This window comes from Scardinius erythrophthalmus, assembly GCF_964197995.2.
Source record: "Scardinius erythrophthalmus genome assembly, chromosome: 11".
NCBI classification, from domain to species: Eukaryota; Metazoa; Chordata; class Actinopteri; order Cypriniformes; family Leuciscidae; genus Scardinius; species Scardinius erythrophthalmus.
In genome coordinates, this window is record NC_138231.1 from 42,314,088 (window position 1) to 42,341,584 (window position 27,497).

Consider the following 27,497-nt stretch of genomic DNA (forward strand, 5'->3'; position numbering starts at 1 on the left):
TTCTGTGCTGGTTCATTTTGTTTCCCTTCTCATGCTTTCCGTTGCCGGTTAGTCTAGTCTAGTCTTTGGAATCTTTTACTCATGTGTTTTGTCTGGTTTTGTTATTGGTTTTACCTAGAGACTGTAAAAAAACATGGACGTAGTGTCCGTGATGTCACCTGTAGGTTTCTGAAGAGCATTTTTGAAGCCCAAAGTGAAGCGCGTCATTCCCGGAAAACAGAAATGGGCAAAAAGGCAGGATTAGCTGACGCTAACAGACAGCAGACAAACGGCTAGAAGTGACATTAGTGGCAATCCACCTGTCACTTAATTATGCAGAACTTTAAAGCTTCATATAATTTAAACGGATGAGTTGTAAAAAAAATTCACCCCCATCACAGTTTTAATGAAAGACAAAATTAGCAATATAGACCAAAACCACTTTTTGTACCAGGCTGTAAACATATTTATTTCTGCTGTAAAGTCGGGCATTTTAACATGGGGGTTTATGGGATTGAATCTCTTTTGCAGGATGTCGCTTGGTTTTACTCTACCACAGGTCATTTGTTTTCCAGCCATGTTAGCTGTTTTCTGCAGTAATGGAGTCTGCCATTTTGAATTGTATAGTAAAATGCTGTATTTTACAAATGCTTTGGTGTATTATTGATAAACGTGATGTGTGTCTTTGGCACCAGCCCTTGAAGCTACCTGTATTAGAGCTGCCGCAATTTAGTGGTCAACACATTTACAATTTACTTTTTTTGAATTTCATCCATAAATCTCATCTCTTTCTATTCCTTGGTTTTTCAACGGTCGGCCATTTTGTCTGTCCGCCATTTTGAGTTGTGTCCATAAACTACCTTTTCTAACAACTCCTAGATGGTTTGTTCGATCTTCACCAAATTTGACATGGATCATCACCAGACCATGCTGACAAAATCATTATTTCTCAAATCGTTTTTGTATAACTCAGGCTCAAAGTTGATATCAATTTGCTGCATTTTAGTGCATATTACTGTTTTTACTGTGGGGAGGGTCGATACAGCAAAATATTCTGATATTTTGTGTTTAAAGAATCACATTCTTGCATATTTCTGAACATGAATTTGCTAAATAAATGTTATTTTGACACACAAATGCAGTCAAACTGTGTCTGCACTGCAAGCCAGCTGCGCACTGTGATGCTAGAAAACTTTCACTCACCATTAGGCTACAATAAAAAAAGCTGCCAGCAAACTCATTCATAACACAACAAGATTGTGTCTAATGTTATGCAAGGGTGAAGGAGGATACACCAGCCTGCATCATCATAACCGGAGAGCTCACCGGTTACATACGGTCGCTGGTACGGTCAAACTTTTGCTATTGTGAAGACTATCTCTAAAATAACCCCATAGTGCAAATAAAACAAAACAAAACATAGCACCATCTAGCATCCAAGTTGTATGCTTTTAAGTTTCTGTTATTGGCAAATTTACGTATCTTCCTAAAACAATATGAATATGATTCAACACATTCATTTCATAACTGAAAAGACAAAGTACACTGTCGCCTTTGACTTGTTTATTAAGGTGAGCAATAAAAAACATTAAAAAAATCTTACCAACCCCAAAAGCTTGAACGGTTGCGTGTTTATAAATAAATGTTATGGACATATAACCATCACCTATTTTTAACATTTGAAACTCAAAAAGGCTAAAACAGAATTTCGCAAAGCCTCTGTTGCAGAGGAGTAAGAGAAGAGGATTTCTAGTTCAATAACCCATCCACAACACACTCGACCACTGCAGAACGCAACACACTCAAGAATCTCCAGCAGTGCTCGAAAAAAAGCATATTTTAAGAGACATATCTGCATTAGTCTTTAATGTACTCATATTTTAAATGAAAACATAATAAATAAAGTTGATGACACGTGCTTAATGCATACACGAGCACTATAACTGAATTAATTATTAGTCTTCCCAAGCATCACTGGACAAGCTCAATTAATGTGCCGTCTATATTTATCCACGGGTTGCCTGTGGCATCAATCTTAAAAATGAAGGATCAGCGTTGCATTTTTGGAAAAATTATCCTTTCGGTACGGTAACCAAGCAAGACGAATCCAAGCGTCCTGTCTCAAATGCACACCGTGTATAACAGATGATTGCCTGGATTTATTTAATGCGTACTGCACTGCGAGGAGAAGAAAATGATGCAAGACCATGCTAAGATATACTCTTTGATATACTCTCTCCCAGTCAAAACTAAGATGAATGTCAATTATAACCTAAAATGAACTGAACTACACAATTTATAGACATCCAGTCAATATGAAATCAAAACGGACTCTATTTTCTATCCTAATACACATTCCTGGTCTTACTGTGAATGATTTAGCACTGCATGCTATTTCACAGAGGGAAAAAATAGGATAAATCTCAGAGTTTAAACTGAATCGTGGATTTTTTCTTGATCCCATACTGTCCTATCATAATAAAAGGGAAAAACTCCCAAAATTATTCTTTACACTGATGGCAGTTATGCTCCATCCACACAAAAAATGTAATCAGCCTTTTTTTAAGCCACTACATCAACACCTCTCATAATGGGAATGGGGGAACGGATTCCTACAGCTGGTTTGTTTGCCGTCAGATTCATAATAAAAAAATGATAAACTCTGCACAGCTTCGATTTAGGGAGAAAACATTCATAGAAAATCCTACTTTAAAGCTCCTCTGAAACAGTACGTGTTGTGAAAAGTGCTCTACAAATCTAACTTACTTCAACTGATTTCCTTTTCGCTTGATGTCACCAAGCAGTTTTTTTTTTTGAGAAATATTCCATTTCATGAAGAAAACACATTCTAGAGGTAAAATTGGCTGCATGCCGTTTCATGGCCTATATGACTTTCTTTCTTCTGAGCATAAACACAAATATTTATGCAGTCTAGTTGATTTATGTGCTATATTTCAAGTATTATGAAGCCATACAACCATAATTTGGCTGAGAGGAAGAAGATTATCAATAAATTCAAGGCTGCCGTGTCTAAAGGTGCCATTTTTTAATGTAATCTACTTGCTAATTAAATCTGAGAGCTACAACGAAGAAGAAATAAAGTAGCCGTATTAACTACTTTTATGATACTTTTATATTTTTATGGTGCTTTTTGTCCTTTTTGGAGCTGACAGTATCTTACACTAAACCTTTCCTTTAGTGTTTCACACAGGTTTGGAAAAGCATGATGGTCAGTAAACAACGCCAGATTTAATTGCTGGGTGAGACACCTCTGTTCTTGCTCATTGTCATTTTGCATTAGGTCCACTGCCAGCAGTAATTATTAATTAAATAAAGAACAAACAGGACAGTGTTTTTGTCTTTGTTGTTGAAAGGCACTCACGGTAAATTTAATGATGTCGTAGATGAGATAGCGTGGGACGGGCTGGCCGTTCACTTTGTCGATTATCATCTCCTGCAAAAAAAAAAAAAAGACAATAAGAAATGCATATATACTGCCCATAAATCCAGCCAATGAAAATCAACATGATGTAACAATGTGGTTTTGAATAAACTCTCAAAATGAAGATATTTAGATTGAAAGCTCAAAGTATTGTTTGGTTAATATGTGGGGTCCAAATCTGGGGTCTGAGATCTGTTTTTTTTTTTTTTTTTTAAACCATGCAAAGAAAAGATTTGGGTTTTCAAAAATGTAACACAAAGCAAAGTTATGATTAGTGCTGCAGAAGAGTAATCAATAATCATAAATAATGAAAACAGTCAACACCGATCTGTGTCAAAGTTGATCAGTGACCTTTACACACTTTTATGAAAGAAAAACAGACTAGACTGCACTGGACACACACAGTCTGAAGCATGGGATCACTTCATATAAGGTTGGGAGTATAGACTCATGCTGCAGATTCTTACAGTTTTAATGGTGAACCGAGAGTGACGTTTCTTCTGCGCTCCTGTAGTCAGCTGAAGCTGTCTGGGGATTCATTAGAGGAATGCACTGTACCGGCTTCAATTCCTTATTTGTTCAGTCTATCAGATATTCGTGTCAATCTTGGCGTGAACAAACCGTTCTTCTGTTTCTTTGTTTTCCACATCACGTTTGTGAAATCGCTGTTATTTGAGCACATTCATTTCTACTGAAATAGCTTGCCAAAACATTTTTCACTCCTGTTCTCAGACCTCTGGAGCTTCAACATTTAAAGTAATTTATTTTCAAAATGTGAAGTAATTGATGTTTTCGCATATATACACAGCTGTAATAATCTTAGGACTGATTTTAAACATAGATTAAATCGTGATTTATCTAATAATTAAAATCAGGTTTAGATGAAACCCTCATTGTAATCTTGTTTTTTTTTTACCATAAACCTAATTAACTTAAAATTGATTAAACTTCAATTAACTAAAACCTGTTGTTCCATTACTTTAAACTTAGATTTAAATCACAGTTAGGGGTTACCCTGAACTTCCTGCGGCTGAGCTTTAAATGAGAAATAAAAAGCCTAATTGGACAGTAAAATGAATCGTGGCAGACTGAGTAAAGCAGGTGTGGTGTCAGGCCTCTGAGATCAGATAAATATATTTATAATAAATAAAAAAGAACATGAAATATTAAAAAGCTGGATTAGGCGACTCATCTCAGTGGAGACAAGGATTGCTGGTACATTAGAGGACATGTTTTGCACACACGGGAACGAGACGAGGAGATGAGCGTTACACTAGACGGTCGAGCAGAGCAGGATCTCACCAAGTGCAACATGTTCCTGGATCAACATTCACATCAACCAATCAGATGTGAGGGACAAGTTTACAGTTTATATCAAGTTCAGGGTTATGTGCTTCTACATCAGTGATATCACATCATTTCCCTATGATTTTAAGGGTAACGTATGGGTAGGGTTAGGTTATGGTTAGTGATACATGCGACACTTCTCATCCTGCTTGATCAGTCCAGGCCTTACAACTAAGCTTAGTTGCCATGTAAAGGGGAACAAAGTTACAACTGACGCACTACTAAATATTTTTGTGTTGCACCATTACACGTAGAGCTATGTTTCAATTAAGTTTAAACTAAGCCTCCAATCAGGAGTAACGGTTGGAATAAAATAGCAGACAGACGCATCGATAAGCTCTTGTTTTACCAGACAGACTTCAATCCTTTGGACATATATGATAATGCTGACATTTACACTTGCTTACCTTTTAAGAGAGAGAACATTATGTTAATAAATGACTTGCGGCTCTTCAAAACGAAACCGATCTAAAGAGTGTGCCACTGTGTGCAAAGGTCCGTTGTGCGTGTCAAATAATATTGGTCATAATAAATAAATGCCATTTCTTATGTTTGTTTGTTTTTTAAATCAGTATTTATTTGTTGCTCCTTGTTCATTTCAAATTAAGTTTCTGAACATAATTGACATAAAAATACCTTTTATGTTATTTCATGATTAAGTATCGTATTTCAATGGAAACTTATTTTTACTGTTAGTTACATGAAGCAAAATCACCTCATGGTTTACTCACCCTCAAGCCACCCTAGGAGTGTATGACCTTCTTCTTCCAGACGAACACAGAGTTATATAAAAAAAAAAACAGCATTGCTCTTCCAAGCATTATAATGGTAGTGAATGGAAAGTCCATCTATCCATCATAAATCCTCCGGTGTTTTGTTTTGCTCCATCCTCTGCGCTTACACGTTCGTCATTACGTCATGGGGTCGGGTCAGAGGTCACTCTTCCGTTATTTTAGTTGATAATATGATATTATTTGATATATAATATCAAATAATATAATATATAATATATTTGATATATATATTTGATATTTTTCTTGCACAAACGCTTCGCTTCAGAAGGCCTTTATTAACCCATTGGAGTCGTATGGATTACTTTTATGATCGATGGATGCACTTTTTTGGACTTCAGAATCAGGACTGCCATTCACTACCATTACAAAGATCCAGGATATTTTTTATATATATTTCCGATTGTATTTGTCTGAAATAAGAAAGTCATATACACCAAGGATGGCTTGAGGGTGAATAAATCATGGGGTAATTTTTATTTTTGAGGGAAATATCCCTTTAAGTGGTGCAACACAACTTGAAACAAATTAAAAGTCAAACCTGGATCAAGACTTGTTTAATTGAACCTTTCCCACGCTTGCTATTTCTCCAGTGCTGTGCATGATGTTTTGAGCGAGCTAATAAATGCTTTGAGAGCACGATCCTCTTTAACATTTAAGAATTAACTCACAACACTGGCTTATTTTTGACCCTCTCATGTAAGCCAAACCTGTAGGCATCCATTAAGTATGGGAATAGAGTAGATCCTCTCTTCCTAACCCGATTATCAGGCTTTCAAACCATGCAATAACTCACCCCATCCAGAAGCGTGTTGGAAAGGTGGATGCGAAGATCCTTCCGGAAAGGAAACTCCAGGTTGGCTATGTGAAAGACCGAGTTGTCTCTGTCAATCATAAAGACTTCGTTTTTTCCATCTATTAACATCATGTACCTGTAAAAACACAAGAGACAGAGTGAGGATTTCTTCAAAACCTTTCAGTGACCATAACAATACTTTACATGTGCACACCAGTGTTATTTTAGCATCAGTAGATACTATTGTATTTGTATTCATATTTAAATGTTTATTTAAAATTAATTTCATATTATTATTTTTTATTTTGTGTCCTCATTTTAATTTTATTTAAAGTTTAGTTAAAGGGAGTTGTGTTTTTGTCATTTTTATTACTTTTATTATATAATTTTTTTTAAACAGTTTTATATTTTTTGTTATTTTAGCCATTCCTTGCAAAATTGGCTGAAATATAAGAAACAAAATGTTATTGTATGGTTTTAGTTAACTATCATTAAGATGACGCTCACGTGTAAAAGGACCCAGTGCCGCGCTTCACTCTGAAACCTGCAGCGCATATGTTTCATTTATTCGCAGCCTTAGAAATTTGATAATCATACTAAGATCATGATATATCATGATATAAATTATGGGCCCTATCTTGCACCCAGCGCAATTGACTTTGTACACAGACGCACGTCGGTAAATTAGGGAATGAACTTGCGCTCCCGGGGGCGGTGCAGTGAAAAGAGGAGGCGTGTTCCGGCGCAAACGTTCCCTGGTGCTATTTTGCTGGTTTAGAAAACAATTCCGCCACTGACCAGGAGAAACCAAGTCTAAAGTCAGCGGCGTGTTCAGATGCTATTTTAAGGGCGCATGCTTGGCCATAATCAATGTAGCGTGTGCACAACGCACACACACTTTGCTTCTCTACTCTACACAGATGCAGCAGTTCCCATTTTTGCAAATCATACACTATTACAAGGAAAAATATTACCACACGAGGGAAATCACTGTTGTGTCCATGAAGATGTGAAAAAATAGGCATAAATCTAACTTACACATTTAACCAAATTATTAAACGCCTGTTTAACCGAAGCTAATCTGGGTGTGTTTCTCCATCCCCAATGTCACTTCTCTGTGTTTTACGGCCCTGACGAGAACGTCGGTCTCCTCGGCTGTGAACCGCTCCTGGCAAATCCGCCGTTATAATAGCAACCCGCCATGGAACAAGCGCTCCTGCTCTTAAAGGGAATGTGAGATGTCGCTCTGATTGGTTTATTTCACGTTACGCCCAAACCACACCTATGAGTAATGAAGCGACTTCAGACCAACACATTTTAGATTTGCGTCGGGCGCAAGAGTCATTTATCCCGCCGGTATAATAGCAACAGCGCCCGAGATCCACCCACAAAGTTATTTGCGTTTCGCGTTTGATACTTACGTTTCAAATAGGGCCCTATATGTCTATACACCATGCATCCCTAGATCAGACCAGTGACGCCTACCAAGTTTCATTACGATAGACTGTTTCTGTTTTTGCTGTCCTTGTTAGGGTTCTGTAGGAGTGAATTTGGAACAGTAGCAAAAAGTTTATATGGTAATTTCTGTGTGACGGTACTTCTAATTTTGGTAAAAACTGGAGAAGATTTGTAAGAAGCATAATTAAAAGAAACATTTCAACCTGTCAATATGACGTTCATATTGCTCAGTGATGTTTCAAAGGGATTTATATTTCTAGGCCAAAGCGTTAAAAAGTGAAAATCAAACTTTTGATTAATGGTGATGCAAAATGGTTTGGCGTATAGACCAGCAAATACATTGGGGACATAACAGTAACAAACTGTTTAAAAAAAAACAGAAGATTTTGTAGCTACAACACGAGAAAGAACGAGACGGAAACAAGTCTGGACAAATGTATCAGTTCTTCTGTGTTAATGAGCAGAAATGATCAACTAAGAAAGAGAAGCCCTGATTGAGAACACGCATCCCAGTGGCACTGCAGGAACTGATGAGCTGCGGTGATTAACAACAATGCCTTGTTTCATGGGCTTCACTTCCATCAGAAAAATTAAGATAAACACTTGTCATAATAGGTATAATTGAACAAAGAAAAAAAAAAGAGTCAGGTGAGGTTTAGTCAAGTGAAACTGAGCAATCACTGCAGGGGTGTTCTTTTCAGACATGTTTCCAGCATAGATGATAAAGGTAAGATTTAAAACCAAAATACAAACAGGACACAAAGCAAAAGGAGGTCCTTCTCAAAAGAGAGGCACACGAGTTTAGGGATATAAGCTGCATCAAGAAGTAAAATAACTGATGCAAACTGAATGCATGAAAGATGGACTCACAGCTGCTGGGATGAAGCCAATGTGAGCAGAGGAAAGGTTTGCGTGATAAATCCTTACTTTCAAAGATTCTTTAGGCTCAAACAGAGGCTCTTCCAGTACCATCGTACCACGACAGAACCACTGACTTAGAAAGTCTAGACTAAGGTCAATAGTGTGGGGATGTGTGAAGCACAGCTCTCAGTGAAGACACTTTCAAACCAAGCGGCTTCGTATTGGTCAACGCGGCACATTCATGTGACTAACCTGAACCAGAGATGAAATCTACATCGGGAAAACTTTTCGTCCTCAAGCAAAATTACAGATTGCATGGATTTCTATTGAAACGACTTCACTGCGATTGAGAAAATTCACTGAAAATGGAGAATGTAACCACACCTTAAGACCACATGCACCTTTAAGAAAATGGATGTCGAGTGGGTTGGTCTTAGGCGATGGAAACCCTCACGTCAGGCTGAAACAGCCACCAGATATACCTGGAGCTGGTATCTGGATTCTTGACAAGCTGGCAGAAGGTTAGGCTTTCCAAATCAATGTTGGGAAGTCATGATCACCAGCACTCAGAAAGACATGAGTTGTCATATATATATCAAAGTCTGTGGACTTACGGGTACATTAACGTACCATGTTCTTACTTGTTGCACTACTAGGCAACAATTTATTCAATTTCTCTGCTTAAAGGCCCTGAAATGAAACAAAGAACTGGCGTGACGTAATTTCGAACAAAAATCAGTGCGTTTGAAGTTTAAAACAGCTTGACGGAGTCTGGCAAACATCTTCAACCCACCATTGGGTCAATGGTGATGATGTAATAGGTGGGTGTGGCTCTGAGGCTCCGCCTTCTTTGAGGTGGAAATGGACTTCTGTTCAGTCCATCGAGGTCAAATGTCCAAGAGTAAAAACATGACCGCGCTGCATTATAGTAGCAATTGAATTTGTAATTTTAAATTCAAAGCTGCTTGTTTTAAAGCAATATATTGTATAAAATGCTCGATATGTAACTTGAATGGAGCGTCAAATTGCAAAGCTGGTGCAAACATATCCACATCGCTACAATCAGATGCTTTTCTCACCACTGTCATTTTTGTTCCGTTTATTTGATTATTATGTGTATTCATCTAAATGTGGCTCTTAGCAGCGTGGACAGCGCTAATGTTCGCTAACATATACTGCTTTAACTTAAAATGATAGTTCACTCAAAAAATTAAAATTCTATCATTTACTCACCCTCAAGTTGTTCCAACCCTGTATGAATGTCTTTCTTCTGCTGAACACAAAAGAAGATATTTTGAAGAATATGGGTAACCAAACAGTCAATGGTCAAACCCATAAACTGTTTGGTTACCCACATGTTCAGCAGAAGAAAGAAATATATACAGGTTTGGAACAACTTGAGGGTGAGCAAATGATAGAATTTTAATTTTTGGGTGAACTATCCCTTTAACTAATTTTGACCCAAGAACGAAAACGAACTTCGCCATTAGCATATCATGGCCAACAGAGCTGTCGACAAAGTGCTAATGTAAAGTCAAAAGAGCCATTCTGGTGGGGAAAATTCCCAGACTCACTGGACTGTGCTCATGAGTATGCTTTTCACATTTCCAAAAGCAAGATATCAAATAGGGTAGAAACCCTTTCATTAAAGAAGTAATTAAATCTGCAAAAACAAAGCTAAGAAACGTCTTCTTTTTGACTTTTGTCAGTGACACGATGACTGCCACGAGCCGTTAAGCAGTGCTTGTCTTGTGAATGTGGCAGGATGGTGTTCTCAGAGTGCAGTGAGGAGCTAAAGATCACATGCCATCAAATTTATATTCAGCGCGCCTGTCCGCGTCATTATGCGCTATTGGCCTTTTAGATGTCAATGAAGGTGTCTTCAGGGAATTATGCGAGAGTGCAATATCCCAGTCACGAATCATACCAACTGAATGGGAACACTTTAGACTTTGTCTTCTCTCAAATGCTTACAATGTCTGCACACACACTGTAAACAACTGCTCGGTAAAAAAGGCCAAATTCTGACAGTAACACTGTTTCCATTAAACATTAATGTGCTGTAGAAAACAATGCATTCTGGGTAATATTTTTCACGGTAAGCAACTGCTGTTTATTTACAGCCCATTTTCAACACTGATCTACTGTATTTATGTATTACGGATTTGTACTCTAGAACCCAATGCATTGTGGGCTGGTGCATTTTTGAAGCAAACATAATGGTGCTGAACTTTCACAGGAGCTTGAGTTCAAGTCTTCCTATCGGTGTTTGTGGATGCTCATGACAGGAATATACGTGGAAAATGTATTTATTTATTTGAGACTGGCTGCAGCGTTCTTAAAAACTTGAGATTTTGGTTGGAGTGTTTTCTCTCACGTCCAAATGACTCGAACGGTGACTGATGAGGAACTGAACGAGCCGGAATAGCATTTGAGAGGGAAGTGAGTGATTATAAACGCATTAAACGGAGAGGGAAAAATCCTATTGATTCACATAATTTATTCCCAAATGGCAGTGTTTATTAAGGCTTTCACACTGTGTATTCCTGATGGTTTTGGCCGTCAAGTGCTCGTTGGCGAGAGATAATAAACTAAATAACTGGTCAAATCTGTTCTTAAACATTGCTGATTACTAAACTTTTGCAATTTCGTTTAACTGTATTAGCTATACAACAGAGTTTGAGTTTGTATTCTTTTCTGCACTTTTTCTTTCAAATGTTCACGTTGATTTTATTATATTTTTGTCCATTTTTGGTTATTCTTGCCTATAAACAAATGTTCACGTTTTTATTAGCCTATTACTGTTGTCTTTTTACTGTAGAATTTTTCTGTGTGATTTTAGTTTCCAACCTATTTTGGGTTTCCCTATTTGACCTAGAGCTGTGTTGCTAAAATGACTCAAATTGGGTTGTTTTTTACCTCACCATTTTTTAGAGTGTATTGTAAATTAAAATAATCACAGAAATGTGTTGCATGTTTTCGTTTTAACGGTAATAAGCTGTAAAGCAATATAATAGCTATATAATTACAGTATATTGCTGGCGTCTCTGCTGCCAGTATTTTACTGTAAAATAAAAAAATATTGGAAAGTACTGTATTTCGTTTTTACCGTAATAAGCTGTAAAGCAGTTTCACAGTATTCATACCGTAGAATAACAGTATATTGCTGGCGTATTTTGCCAGTATTTTACTGTAAAATAAAAGATACTGAAAAAGTACTGTATTTCGTTTTTACCGTAATAAGCTGTAAAGCAATTTCACAGTATTCATACCGTAGAATTACAGTATATTGCTGGCGTATTTTGCCAGTATTTTACTGTAAAATAAAAGATACTGAAAAAGAACTGTATTTCGTTTTTTACGGTAATAAGCTTTAAAGCAATTTCACAGTATTCATACCGTAGAATTACAGCATATTTCTGCCGTATTTTGCCAGTATTTTACTGTAAAATAAAAGATACTGAAAAAGTACTGTATTTCGTTTTTACGGTAATAAGCTGTAAAGCAATTTCACAGTAATCATACCGTAGAATTACAGTATATTGCTGGCGACTCTACTGCCAGTATTTTACCAGAGCAATTCTTTACATTGCATGCCAAAGTGAAAAGTGGTTGGATATATTAGCACCAGTATCAAAAAACAATCATGCAGCCCTTCTTAAAAAAATCAATCCCTGTCTTGACTTGAGCTTGAGCTTTAATATCCTCTCGTTTGGTCATTATTACAGAGGGCTTTGCTGGACGTCCCCAGAGCAAACGCATCAGTGGCCAAAGCACAGGATAATGGGCTTGTTAGAACGGATCTCCAGTTAAAGAGATCAGCTGCGCCTTTTGAATGTCTCAGTGACGGAGCCAAGTGTTTTTCTATCAAAGAGCCACGGATGTTCTGCTCAACTTTCAGCTAATTTTGGATCCCTATGACACACCAAACCAGCTCATTCGCTGCTGCCATGGCATAAAACATTCTGCAAGGTGCCAACCGTGGTGCATCTGAGCAGATCCGTCCTATGGATGAGTGTTTAATGATGTTCACGCAGACGTTTGAGGGCATGAGCCAGCGGGAGTGGAGAGAGACAGCTCACATCATTACAGCAGACAAGCTCAAGCAGAGCTGCCATACAACGACCTGTAGCGTCATTAAACGGCCCTACGCCAACATTATAGAAACTGCACGACACAATTATACTGGAGATCATTTGAAGGGGTGATTCAACATCAAAAGAACAATGAAAAAAACATTCAATGTACTAGTATAGGCATCAATGGTATTATCGCTAACTATTTCAAAGACAAAAACTAGCATTTTGTAAAAAAAAAAAAAAAAAAAAAATGGCGCCAAAAAAACCCCTCAAAGAATGTTGTATGGCCTGATTAAATGAACCTCCTCTAGGCCTGACTTCTGGCAATCAGTGCATTAGACAGGAGAGAGTATTAATATTAATTATAATAAACTTAAAACGTTGGGGTTAGTACACTTCTTTTTTTTCATGTTTTTGAAAGAAGCCTCTTATGTAATGGAAACTTTAAAAAACATTTGGGCATTATTTTACCTCCATGGCCTCCTCCTATGCTCACCTAGGCTTGCTCAAAAATTCAGTGACAACTGTAATATTGTGAAATATTATTACAATTTAAAATGTCTGTTCAAATATATTTTAAAGTGTAATTTATTCCAGTGATCAAAGCTGAATATTCAGCATCATTACTCAGTCTTCAGTCACATGATCCTTCAGATGTTGAAAACGGTTATGCTGCTTACATTTTTTTTAGGATTATTCGATGAAAAGAAAGTTTAAAAGGTCAGCATTTAATTGAAATAGAAATCTTTTGTAACATTTTAAATGTCTTTACTGTCACTTTTGAATTGAATGCGTCCTTGATGAATAAAAGTATGTTTTTTTAATCTTACTGACCTCAAACTTTTCAACAGTCGCATTCATATTTTAAACCAACCGTTGTAAAATCAGTAATGCATCATTCAAACCATTTCAATAAAAACTGAAATCCAAAATACAAGATGAATTAACCATAAACAAAAAAAAGCAAGGGTCAGAGAAGACAAAAAACAACAATTACGAGTAACTTCATGAAAATACTTTAGGATTTCAAGAGATAAATTGCTACAAAAGTTGTTTAATTGCCCTCTTTCAGTTCTCTTTGCTTGTTTTTCTAGTGAAATCTTGACGTTGTGGAGCATGTAGCTAAGAGCGTTTGTGTTGATGTGCTAGCATAGCGTGTGCTCAGAACAGCACCACTTCAGTCGCTGGACTCACCGCGTGCCGTCCGCTTTCCAGCTGACTTTATAAGCGTTCTTCTCCAACAGACGAATGTTCCTGCGGTCCATCGATACGGGCTGAGCACCAGGAAACCCGGATCTGACAGGCAAGCACATAAACATTTTTTTTATTATAATGAGACACATTGCTGGGTGGTTTTAATTGATCTCCACTCATCAATGAAAGTAATCATGGCTGTCGCTTTATCAGGATATAAACACAAGGCAGAACTCAGCTGAGACACACTCCATTAATAGGCTACAAATATGTTTCCAGTTAATTATTAGGCGCTTAAAGGCACAAATGTCATGTGCTTCGGACTATGTCAGAGTTGGCAGGATATGAAAACTCACTCTATCTATTTTCTAAATGCATGTTATTGATTTACAATTCATCCATGCATATTTCACTTAAAAAAACACACACTGAGTGGCAAAGAGATGAATGCAGCAAAAAACACACGAAACACATCTAAAACGGGAAAGAGCTTTGCGATTGACTGTACAACTATAGATTTGACAAGAAATCTGAGGTATATTTTTACAGACTGACGAAAGCTACAGAACAGAGAAGCAAATCGATCATTTCAATTCACAAAAACAACTGGATCCAGGCAGCGAAAGTGGATTTTTGTGTTAAAATGCTGAATTTAAGGGTAAAATACCCTATATATTGTATTCTTATATATTGTATAGACAACTCATCAATTAAATTCTGCATAATTCAAATGTTTTTAAATAAACACTGACAAAAACTTTGCTTTAGGGCTAGACGATATGATGAGACTTAACATTTATATAAATGATCGCCCGGGTTTAGACCAATATTGTATTTATATAAAGCATTCACAGGCAAATTTGCTTTATTTATTTCCCCGGCATCTAAATCAGGCTCATATAAACATCAGGAAACACGATTCCCGGCTGCATGTCAATATCACTCGATCTCTCGAACTGGAAGTTGTAAGGAACACTATATCGAGTCCAGCCTTAAGTTTAAACTGATAATGGTTTGTTTTACTGGTGTTTTCGCAGTTTCCCCTGTTAAATCCAGTCACGCAGCAGCTCTTCTGCCACTCAGTCCCGCTGAGGGAGTGTGTTCCCGCGGGAAAGTGACGTCAATGCATTCATGTTAACTAATGAACCTTATTGTAAAGCATTTCCCTTATTTTGTACCCAATTCACATTCCCAGTCCTCACCGTCTGACACTTTGGAGTACTTGACATGTCAGTGACACGGGCTCAGAGCTAGTGAACATCTGCGGGGTGTAAAACACACACACACACACACACACACACACACACACACACACACTCACTTGTCCCACTCGGAGAACTCCTGACATTTGCGCTGGATGGAGCCGAGCTTGGGCTGTGACGTGACTTGAGAGACGCCTTTGACTGTCACCCCCTCCAGAAACACAGCGCCCTGAAACACACACACACAGACAACAGTCACGTGTGCACACTAAACGCACACTTATCACTACTTTCCCAGATGAGCCGTGCTGTAACGGGCCAGGGATATTCCTTCAGGACATTGAAAGCATGAGCTGAAATGAGTTTCCCGCACCACTTTTAGTCGTTCTTTCTTCTTCTTGCCCTGACTGGAGTGAGAGGAGCTGGGCTCGGACCCCTGAGCGCTGGCATTCCCGTCGTCATCCCCATCTCCATCCTCCTCGTCATCGAAGCACCACTCGGGCAGAGCGGGGGCGGCCGGGGCGTCCTCCACATCCCCATAGCGCCGGAAGAGCTCCTTCAGGTAGTCTCCTTTATAGATGCCCGGGGACCGAGCCTGAGCGAACGCCGCCACAGCCGCCTCCACACTGACGAGAGGAAACACACATCACGCCCGTCCTTCAGGATACACTCACTGCAATACTACATACATCCATACTAGGGATGCACTTGTAAGAACATTTTGGCTGATACCGATAACTCGTTATATTCGATAACCAATATATTGGCCGATCAGCCGTAACCCAAATTTGTATATCATTTCTGAGAGCCTGATTACACAAACAAAAGTCTTAAGTCCCAATCACACGATTATAATGTTCTCATTATAAATGTATGTAGCCTATATGACAGACTTGCGCTGCACATGTTGCGCTTTACTGTATTTTCCTTTTTTTTTAGTGATTCCAATCATATTTCCATCAGTTCAAAACCATCATGTTGAACAGTGCGCATCTGAAGTGTCTCAGCTGAAGGAAAAATGCATTATTTATCAGTTATAATATATCGGCCAAATTTTCTTATCGGGCCTAAAAAGATAACATTAAAAATGAACATATATCGGCCGATACCGATATGGTGGCCAAAATCTTGTGCATCCCTAATTCATATACTGCAATTGCTCTGATTATTAATATATTAATTATTTAAAAAAAAAAATGTAATAAAATAAACAAATTCAAAAAAAGATTCTCATTTCATTCATGATGTTAAATGTATCAATCTACCAATCATGTTTAAAAGCAACTTTTACACTGCATTAAAAGAAAAAGTGAACTTTTACCTTTCATTTCCATCTACCAATCAATTAAAAAAAATGCCACTGGTCAGATCTCTAAATTAATTTCTAAGTGCTGGGTGGCATTTTTATAGCTCTAGAAATGTAAAGTTGCTAACCATGTCCATGTTATCATAAATATATATGTATTTCATTGTATATTTTTTATTTATTTTTTAATAAATAAATAAATAGTTGACGTGACATGGCAAGCAGTGACTGTATTCTGTGTTGTGACTGTGAAATGATACGCTTTTAATAAACTTTTTATTTTATTTTAAAGTTTCTATTTATTAACTATTAACTACTTTTTCTTAATTTAAAACTAAATATTTCTTTAGATCACATATACTTTAATATATTACAACAATTACTTACATTATCATTCAAAAGTTTGGGGTCAGTAAGATTTAATACTTTACTTCATCAAGGGCACATTAAATTGATCAAAAGTGATAGTAAAGACATTACAACATTCCAAAACAATATATATTTCATATAAATGTTGTTTTTTAAACTTTCTATTCATCAAAGAATACTAAAAAAGTGTTTTCACAGAAATATGAAGCAGCGCAACTGTTTTCAACACTAATAATAATCATAAATGTTTCTTGAGCATCAAATCATCATATTAGAGTGATTTCTGAAGGATCATGTGACACTGAAGACTGGAGTAATGATGCTGAAAATACAGCTTTACTCTCACAGGAATAAATTACAAATATATTACAATAGAAAATCATTATTTTGCATTGTACACAATCACAATATTACTTCAATATCAGTTTTTAATTAATTTATGATCAAATGAATGCCTTGGTGAGCAGTACCCCTGAATTTTGATCTCATCTTTACACGATTAGTGCAGAATCACCCACTAATAAATGTTATTAATGCGTCAGTTATTATGAGATAAGAGGAGCCAGCATCATATCTTTGAGTTACAGCAGTATGTCTTCACTTACTGGGGGAAAACAAACACATGGCAATACGATAAAATTCGAACAATTAAATTCTTTCCTCGAGACAACACAGCCCTTTCTACTAGCATGCCTGACTGAACATAATGAGGTATCGATGAGCCACACCAGGTGTGGAAGAGGCGGGACTTAAAAACACCAGAGTAAACAGAAGTGCTCTTGACCAACAACGTTTGCTCCAGGACCAAAACATGGATCCAGTGGCAACCCGAAACTTTACTGAAACTGATTATCATACAAAAGTAAAAAAAAAAAAAAAATGTTTAAAAAAAAATATATGCTAAAGCTCAAACACTTAAATAATATTTACATGCATTAGTGCATATGCACAATAATATGTCTAGCAATTAAAATGATATGAAGCTGAATGTCTCTCAAATCTTAATAGTTTCATGCTCTCAGCGGTTCATAAATGGCCAAACAACATCACTGTGGCGAGTCGAGCTGTGTTTAATGTATTCTGCATCATTGCACGCTTTTGCTCATGGTGTCGAAAGATGAGGGCTTTTCATGCAGCCCATCCATACTGGCACTTTTTAACATTTATTTCGCTATCTTTGCACGATTCATTTCATTTTAATATTTGCATTTGGCATATTTTCTGCGCAGTCCACAACCTTATACACACATGCGATGAGAGATGTGGTCAACGGTGAGGGCTTATATATATATATATATATATATATATATATCAGGGTTCCCACTCTAAACCAAATGTCAAATTCCCTGACTTTTCCCTGACTTTCACTGACTAAAAAGATGAATTTCCATGACCTATAATGAACGGCAAAACAGGCTGCTGTTTTGCGGAACACCGAGCTGTTCTGTTTTGTAGAAAGCCTTTCTTTAAAGTGTATTTCGTTTTCTATAAATTGTATCTTAATTTTAATATATTTTTCATCAACCAATAGCCTGTATTTAATAAATGAGAAGCAAATATATAGCAGACAATCAAATCAAAGTCCGTATTATTATTTTTGCATAGGTCCCCTCAGGGGCTCCGTAGAAAGATGTGTGAAACAGCGCGATAAAAAAATCGTTATAGAAAAATTACATTTTGATAAATGGAAACTAAAATTTAAAGCAACAAACTAAATTCCCTGATATTCCATGACTTGGACAAAAAATATATAAAATTCCCTGACTTTCAATGTCTGGAATAGACCTTTTCAAATTCCATGACATTCCAGAAATTCCATGACCCGTGGGAACCCTGATATATATATATGCTCAAAACTAATCAAATCAATGTCATTTCTCGAACACTTTTCAGAGACGCATTGAAAGCTCCAGTGAGAGAAACACAATGAAGATGACTCTACGCCTGAAGACTCGAGATGACTTCAACATGCTGGCCTTCACACACATTATGTGTAAATCTTCACAAACCTGCAAGTGAAGGCAGTTTGTCAAGCTCAATGTTCTTCACTGCACTGCTGTGAGGGACCTAGTTAGTCCCTATCTATCTCAGCATCAGGGTTTAAGAAGCGTACAAATCCAACACGTCTCCTTCAAGTACTTTAGTCTGTTGCTATTTGACTGGCAGACTGCTTAGTTCATGAATATTAATTAGGTCATGTTGATCGGTTAGCAAACTTCCCAAAGCGTCCAGTCACAAGGAATTCATATTCATGGGCCAAGCCTTCTTTCCAAATCATGCCTGTCAGCTAATCAAGCAAAAGAGCAAACACTGTGTGCAACATAATTCATATTCATGAGCCAAGCCTTCGTTTATGAACTCGCAGCCATGAACAAAACTGAGTCTGTGCTCCTGATGAGACAGAAAAACAGTTTGAGTATTTCCCTCTCAAATCTAAATTAAACCATAAAAAAAAAAAAAAAAAAAAAAAAACATTTTTAGAGTAAGTCAGATTGTATTTGCTAGCACTGTTTTATCTTCTGCTCTGCTGTCCTCTCGGGATTTTAGCCCTGTCCCTCCGACCGTGCGGTCACGAACACTGACCGAAGGTGACAGAGGTAAAGCCTTCACTTCTTCACATGTTTTTTTAATGCGCACTCATTGAAATTTCAGCAGATGTCTCCAAGGCAGACTACTGTTCCAAGCCTTTTCATTTAGAGATTACAACTCAGACTCGGAGACTTGGAAATGACTTTTAACTTCTTCCACAGTGAAAGACGTCAGCACAGTTTTTCTGATCTCTTCAGCAATTTCTTCTGAAAAATGAACACACAATTTCTAAGCTTAAAGAGTGACTCTGATTGTAAGGGGGAATGATATCAGACCGACTCTGATCACGCCTCACGATGATCAATGGGAGTTGACAAATAACAGGGACGAGAGCACTTCTGTTTTATCCAGCATGAAGAGTTTGTTGATATTGAGATGATTTGTTATAAGCAAAGAAGTCAACCCGGGATGTTTCTACTTTCGACTTTGGAAGTTTTTAAATTTTGCCATGATGTGTGATCAAATGCAATTACATTGGGCAATATCATATTTATTTTTTGCATTTGTGCGTTTTGAGAGTTAGAATAACAAAATGAAGAACAAACGATGCTTTAGGCCTACGTGTTTTTAATTGGCGCTTTCTGTAATTGACCATGAAAAAAAGTGTCCATGTAAACGTAACTATTGACTTTACATGTTTACAAGGTCCGCACCGCAAAACGCAAAAAAACGGCGGGGCTTTTCCTATTATTATTTTTAAGGACGTTGATTTTTCGAAGGCACAAGGCAGCGGTCTGATTCTGAGATGGCAAACGTCACATTAGCACCATTAATAGCTGATAACGTACTAATATCAATTATCATATCAATTACCGTTATGTGTCGACTTCTATTTAAATTCTGAACGGATTATATTTAGCCTAGAAAACGTTCAAAAAACACTTTACAATCACTCAAAAAGCTGTCACTTATCTCAGTTCATGATCTCAAAAAGTTCCTAGTTGTCTACACTGCGATGAATATCTTATTTACTTTGTGTCTACACTTTGTTAATGATAGGATTCGCAAGCGTGCAGAACTGTCCCGCAGATGACAAAAGCGCAAAATAAATGTATTAGAAAATATGATTTTGCAGTTTGTTAAGTAATTCTTAAGGTAATTGAATGATTTCAATCATCATAGAGTTACCAGCCACACAGCTGCATATGGAAATGATATTTCGCATGTACGCACAATCTTCCGCTGACTGGGCTTTATAAAGGGAATTCTGTGCAGGTTCTGGCGTACGCATGCTTTTATAAATCTGAATCTTGTGTACACACACTTTTAGGATGAAATCTAGATTAAGTTTTATATACGAGGCCCCTGGTGCTCAGGCACCTCAGCCGTTTAGGGCTTCAGGTCGACTGGGAGAAGAGCAAACTCTCCCCAGTGCAGAACATCTCTTTTCCCAGGATATGTCAATGTGACAGCGGATCTCAGGAACGAGCACACTCAGTCGATGCTGAACTCCCTGAAGACGGCTCCTGGGTCACATGGCGTCCTCAGAGACGGTTACGCCTTGAGTTTGGTCTGGCATACTCTCACCTGATCCTGAGACCCCGGGCCGGGGACGTGCCCGAAGTTCCCACAACCCCCTTTAGGGACCAAGCATTGGCTTGCAAGCGCTGCCTCGGGATGAGACAGACCCAGCCGTGTTATTGCTGTGTCCAGAACACACTCTGAGTGTTTCCTTGAGACCGCTCGCAGAGCTCATATACCAGAGATTACGATGTGCTTATATAACATAAAGAAGCAAAAATAACCATATTTTAACATATGCACTACATACTTTTAATGTTTTTGAAAAAAAAATTCTTGTGTGTCCACCAAAGCGCTTTTAGCCAGCTGAAAACGCTAGGCGCTCTGCTGTAAACGCCTAGCTATGGGCGCTTGAGAGCGTTTTTTTTTTTCAGTTGAGACCAAGGGGGTAATCTTTCAGCCGAAACTGAAGCTTCCCCTGGGCCGCCATTGATTAGCAGACCATCTCCTGTTGTTAGCATTCCATTGACTCCCATTCATTTTGGCGTCACTTTGACAGCGAATAACTTTACATCTGAGGCGTTTAAAGACTCCATTTGTCCATTATTTATTTCTAAAGAAACATGAAAATGTATAAAAGGCTCCATTACCTTGTATCTTACGTTACGGCCCCGTAGAAGCAGTTTTTGTAAAAATAGGCTAACGATTGCGTCATAACCACGCGACTCTCTGTCGCACAGTAGAGAGATTACCGTATGGACAGGAGGAGAAGCTCGCGGGCGATCGGGGGGACGTGGAGGCAAAATGACAAAGTAATTAATCAGAATACATAGCAAAAGTTGCTCCTGCTCCAGCTCATGGACGCCTCCTACTCACACTCTCCGTCTCTGCGAGATTCGGAAGGGAATGATTCAGATTTCTCTCGGCACAGCTACTAGAAGACAGACGGGTTGCTCATGTCACATCTACGTCGTCAAGCTCAGTTTGAGTCTGCGCAGTTGCTCAGCCATCAGGAAGAAGTGCTTTTAATTGACTTCACTTTTCTCTGTTGAATCCAATGGGGTCGCTGTGTCCATTTCTTTTAATGTCTATGGTTGAGACGCTTTGCTTGTTATGATACAGAATATCCGCGAAAGTGTTACTAGTGTCTCATTTCACACATATTTTGTTTCTGTGTTGATTCTATATTAAAATGTCGATACAATGTAACATTTTTTCTCTGGCTCTTGTTTTAAATGATTTTGGTCCGTTATTATGCGTGTTGTTGTCGTCTGTTGACGTTGAATGTGAATGTGGCGGTTGGTCGGTGTGGTATTAGTCCCGCCCCTCCTCCACTGTGATTGGACGGTTGGGTGGCAGTGATGAGCGCTGAGTTTTACCCAAAGTTGAACATTCTTCAACTCTCGGCGACCTGTACGCCCAGCGCTTCAGCGTGAAAAAAACGCTCAGCGCCTCGTTACGCTCTTGGCGTTTTAAAAACGTGGCGCTCCCATTGAAAACAATTGAAAAAATACGCCAGCCGTGTGAAAAAACACTTTGGTGGACACACGGCCTTATGCTCACCAAGTCCATATTTTTTACAATATTTTAAAGCATTAATCCATTAATTACATTATTTTAAAATGTAATTTATTCCTGTGAGAGTAAAGCTGTATTTTCAGCATCATTACTCCAGTCTTCAGTGTCACATGATCCTTCAGAAATCATGATAATATGATGATTTGATGCTCAAGAAACATTTGTGATTATTATCAGTGTTGAAAACAGGTCATATTTCTGTGGAAACCGTGACTGTTTTTTATTTGTCTTTCAGGATTATTTAATGTATAGAAAGTTTATTATTAAAGAGCAGCATTAATAGAAATCATTTGTAACATTAAAAATGTCTAACACTTTCAATCATTTAAAGTGTGCTTGCTGAATAAAAGTATTTATTTATTTATTTTTAAATCTTAAATGACCCCAAACTTCAAATAGTTGAAATTATCATCTAGCACCAGACAAATGTGGGTACTTATTAGGCTGTGGCAGGTTTAACCTTACATTTTAGTGCATAGACATGAGTAAATTATATTTTGTGTGATTTGTAAGTTTGCAGTCTGTATTAAATGTGACGAGAGAAAAAAATAGTAGCAAGAAAATGTCTTTCTATCATGAAGTCCTCGTGGGCTGCACAGAAAGACAAACACACAGCATGAAGTCTGATGCACAAACAAATCATCCTAATGAATCTGTTCTTTTAGTTACAGTTTAAATTAGTCTGTCAAATAATTCACTGATGAGAGTATTCATTTATTTGGTAGAACTTTATTTTACAGTGTCCTTGTTACATATGTTACATGTACTTACCATAGTAATAACAGTAAATTATGCATAATTACATGCAACTAACCCTCAACCAAACCCTAATCCTACCCTAACCCTATAGTAAGTACATGCAGTTACTTAATATTTACTCAGTACTTAAATATATAACAGTAACACCTTAAAATAAAGTGTAACCAAATATTTTAATTTATTTTGTAATGAGTGATATTTTAGGTAATTGATGTGTGTGCAAAAAGAGCTATTTTTAGGTTTGCTTGGCTTGGTATCCTCCGGCTACTGTGGCTGGTCACCAAAAAAGGTTCATTTAGTGGCCAGTCTACGTGTGTTCATTGGTGAGTACTCGTGTGTGTTCATTGGTGAGTACTCGTGTGTGTTCATTGGTGAGTACTCGTGTGTGTTCAATGGTGAGTACTCGTGTGTGTTCAATGGTGAGTACTCGTGTGTGTTCATGGGTGAGTACTCGTGTGTGTTCATTGGAGAGTGCTCGTGTGTGTTCACTGGGTGAGTGCTTGTGTGTGTTCATGGGTGAGTACTCGTGTGTGTTCATGGGTGAGTACTCGTGTGTGTTCATGGGTGCTTCTCGTGTGTGTTCATTGGTGAGTGTTCGTGTGTGTTCACTGGTGAGTGCTTCTCATGTGTGTTCATTGGTGAGTGCTTGTGTGTGTTTATTGGTGAGTGCTCGTGTGTGAGTGCTCGTGTGTGCTCATTGGTGAGTGTTCGTGTGTGTTCACTGGTGAGTGCTTCTCATGTGTGTTCATTGGTGAGTGCTTGTGTGTGTTTATTGGTGAGTGCTCGTGTGTGTTCATTGGTGAGTGCTTCTCATGTGTGTTCATTGGTGAGTGCTCGTGTGTGTTCATTGGTGAGTGCTCGTGTGTGTTCATTGGTGAGTGCTTGTGTGTTCATTGGTGAGTGCTCGTGTGTGTTCATTGGTGAGTGCTCGTGTGTGTTCATTGGTGAGTGCTCGTGTGTGTTCATTGGTGAGTGCTCGTGTGTGTTCATTGGTGAGTGCTCGTGTGTGTTCATTGGTGAGTGCTTCTCGTGTGTGTTCATTGGTGAGTGCTGCTCGTGTGTGTTCATTGGTGAGTGCTCGTGTGTGTTCATTGGTGAGTGCTCGTGTGTGTTCATTGGGTGAGTGCTCGTGTGTGTTCATTGGGTGAGTGCTCGTGTGTGTTCATTGGTGAGTGCTCGTGTGTGTTCATTGGTGAGTGCTCGTGTGTGTTCATTGGTGAGTGCTCGTGTGTGTTCATTGGGTGAGTGCTCGTGTGTGTTCATTGGGTGAGTGCTCGTGTGTGTTCATTGGCGAGTACTCGTGTGTGTTCATTGGGTGAGTGCTCGTGTGTGTTCATTGGTGAGTACTCGTGTGTGTTCATTGGTGAGTGCTCGTGTGTGTTCATTGGTGAGTACTCGTGTGTGTTCATTGGTGAGTGCTTCTCGTGTGTGTTCATTAAATGAGTGCTCGTGTGTGTTCATTGGTGAGTGCTTCTCGTGTGTGTTCATTGGGTGAGTGCTCGTGTGTGTTCATTGGTGAGTGCTCGTGTGTGTTCATTGGTGAGTACTCGTGTGTGTTCATTGGTGAGTACTCGTGTGTGTTCATTGGGTGAGTGCTCGTGTGTGTTCATTGGTGAGTACTCGTGTGTGTTCATTGGTGAGTGCTCGTGTGTGTTCATTGGGTGAGTGCTCGTGTATGTTCATTGGTGAGTACTCGTGTGTGTTCATTGGTGAGTGCTCGTGTGTGTTCATTGGTGAGTACTCGTGTGTGTTCATTGGTGAGTGCTTCTCGTGTGTGTTCATTGGTGAGTACTCGTGTGTGTTCATTGGTGAGTGCTTCTCGTGTGTGTTCATTGGGTGAGTGCTCGTGTGTGTTTTCTAACCTCCAGTCCATTTTCTCCACCAGGTAGGCACATATTAAGAAGCCCGTGCGGTTGAAGCCATGTGTGCAGTGAACGCCTGCGGGAGACAGAACACAACAAGTGACTTAAAACTGCGTCACACAGACCACCCACCTGCCAGACCAATCATTTCTGGGCACATGAACGATTTTCCTCCTTTACTGGAATCAATATCATCATTTTTGGTTATTTATGCAGTCTGTGTGCATGGGCGGATCGAGACACTGGCCTTTGGAAAGATGCAGTGGTAATTGATGACAAAACAAAGCCCTTCATTCTGGGAGGACTGCTCTCCTCTTCATTGATACACATATTAAATATGCAGCACTGAGTGCTGAACTCTGCTCAAGCCAGCCGCAGCTTGAAAATAGCTGTGAACTTATTAAGATAATTACAGTCATCAGAGGGATGTGGCGAGAGACGGGCTTTACGAGCGCTTCTTTCATAGAGCTGGCCTTTTGTTTTGAGTTTGCCATTTTTGTGACAGGGTACTGATCCAACATAGCAATGAAAAACAGTGAGATGCAAAGGCCATAGCCATCCATCTAATGCACATGAACATAGTAGGGGCATCACAATATATTGGCACTGACTGATATATTAAAAAAGTTCAATACTGATATTGTATTAACACTAAATATACAATGATATTGTAATTAATCCAGCGCCAGTTACTCCTACACAGTAGGTGGCGGTATGACATCTTAAAGATCCCTATATAGTTACAGAGAAATTATTTTTCATTCTTAACTTTGGGGGAAAAATTCAGCGATATACAGTTAGCAAACATCCCAACACCTATCCTACTCTGCTAAGAGCGGCATTTAGATGAATATGTGATTATGTACTGAGCACTTTACTCTCAATAATACAATAAACCCAACAAATATGACATCAGTGAGAAAACAGCAGTTAAAGGAACACTCCGACTTTTTGGGACTTTAGCTTATTCACAGTATCCCCCAGAGTTAGATAAGTCCATACATACCTTTTTCATTTCTGTGCGTTCTGTAAGTGTTATTTGACGCACCCACCGCTAGCCTAGCTTAGCACAAAGACTGGATGTAAATGGATAAGGTAGCATACTAATCCCAATAAGTGACAAAATAATGCAAACATTTTCCTATTTACATGTTGTGATCTGTATAGTCACAGCGTGTACAAATAACAAGGCTATATGAGACAGAGACCATTTTTAATCGTATAAATACTGGGAACTATATTCTCACTAGGCGTAGGAGCACAGCTACTTGGGCGGAGTGATTAGCGCAGCACACGAGACGCCCTGTTGATGGTTCCGTAAACAAAGTAGCCACTCCGCCCAAGTAGCTGTGCTCCTACGGATTAGTATGCTACCTTATCCATTTACATCCAGTCTTTGTGCTAAGCTAGGCTAGCGGTGTGTGCGTCAAATAACACTTACAGAACGCACAGAAATTAAAAAGGTATGTATGGACTTATCTAACTCTGGGGGATACTGTGAATAAGCTAAAGTCCCAAAAAGTCGGAGTGTTCCTTTAAGAAAGCATCTGATCATAGAAATTCGGTACTCCAGTCAAATCACATTTATTATTTAGCACTTTATACAATAGATTGCTTAGAATAAGAAGCTTTACAGTATTAAACATTAAAAAAACAGGGTCAGTGTTGCTTTCAATTATAATTAAAACTTTAGTCTCTCCTATAAAGCGGCTCTCCAGTATGTTCACGTTATCACTCAGGTCTGAGCTCGACGGACCAAACAGAAGACATCAACCGGAGAAGATTTACATCTCAAAAGAGGCGGAGTCACAGAGCCACGCCCACCAATTACATCATCATCACCACTGACCAATGGTAATTCAAAGGGGTTTAAGTTTGCTTTGACAAATTCGAACTCCAAAAAAAAAAAAAAAACTTCAAACAAACTTCGTTTAGGCCTGATTTAGTTCGAAGTGTTTTCACACCAGTTCATTCTTCGATTTTATGTATATTGGGGGCTTAATGCAGGTTGCCAACCGTAGTAAAAAAGTCAAAAAAGATGACGACGCAGTGTGTAGCTACTACTGCCCACAAAATCATTTATTTTAGTTAACTATAATAACCCTAGGTGCAACATTTGAGACAGCCAGGCTTCTCAACTCCCTTCTCTATTACCGGGGGAAAACCAAATATAACATCAGATGGCTCATACTGTGTTGTTCTGTTAGTGTGTAGCATTTGTCAAGGCACTGCATGCGATGGAGGGACTCTTGAAAAGGTCAGAGACTCCTGGCCTCCGCCCGGCTTTGGTGATAAGGTCTGCAATAAAACAGGGGACCGGCTGTGAAGGTCTGAGCAGCAACTACAGGACATGTTTGGCGGAGGTTATTGCTATCAACCGTTTATTAAATCTGAAGGTTCACATACACTACCGTCCAAAAAGTT

The 27,497-nt window shown here is 38.5% G+C and overlaps 1 protein-coding gene across 2 annotated transcripts in view; it reads right to left on the reverse strand.

The window, feature by feature from the left end:
• rngtt (RNA guanylyltransferase and 5'-phosphatase) overlaps positions 1 to 27,497 on the reverse strand; it is a 118,061-nt gene that overhangs the window by 73,418 nt on the left and 17,146 nt on the right. For both annotated transcript variants that reach the window (XR_014031089.1, XM_081378856.1), the window contains exons 5-10: positions 25,074 to 25,149; positions 15,523 to 15,775; positions 15,269 to 15,378; positions 13,948 to 14,049; positions 6,356 to 6,491; positions 3,362 to 3,433 (exon numbers count right to left, since the gene is read on the reverse strand). Coding sequence is in view for 1 of the 2 variants with exons in the window: in XM_081378856.1 (XP_081234982.1) it covers positions 3,362 to 3,433; positions 6,356 to 6,491; positions 13,948 to 14,049; positions 15,269 to 15,378; positions 15,523 to 15,775; positions 25,074 to 25,149 (749 nt within the window). In the remaining variant the exon portion in view is untranslated. The remainder of the gene's footprint in view (positions 1 to 3,361; positions 3,434 to 6,355; positions 6,492 to 13,947; positions 14,050 to 15,268; positions 15,379 to 15,522; positions 15,776 to 25,073; positions 25,150 to 27,497) is intronic.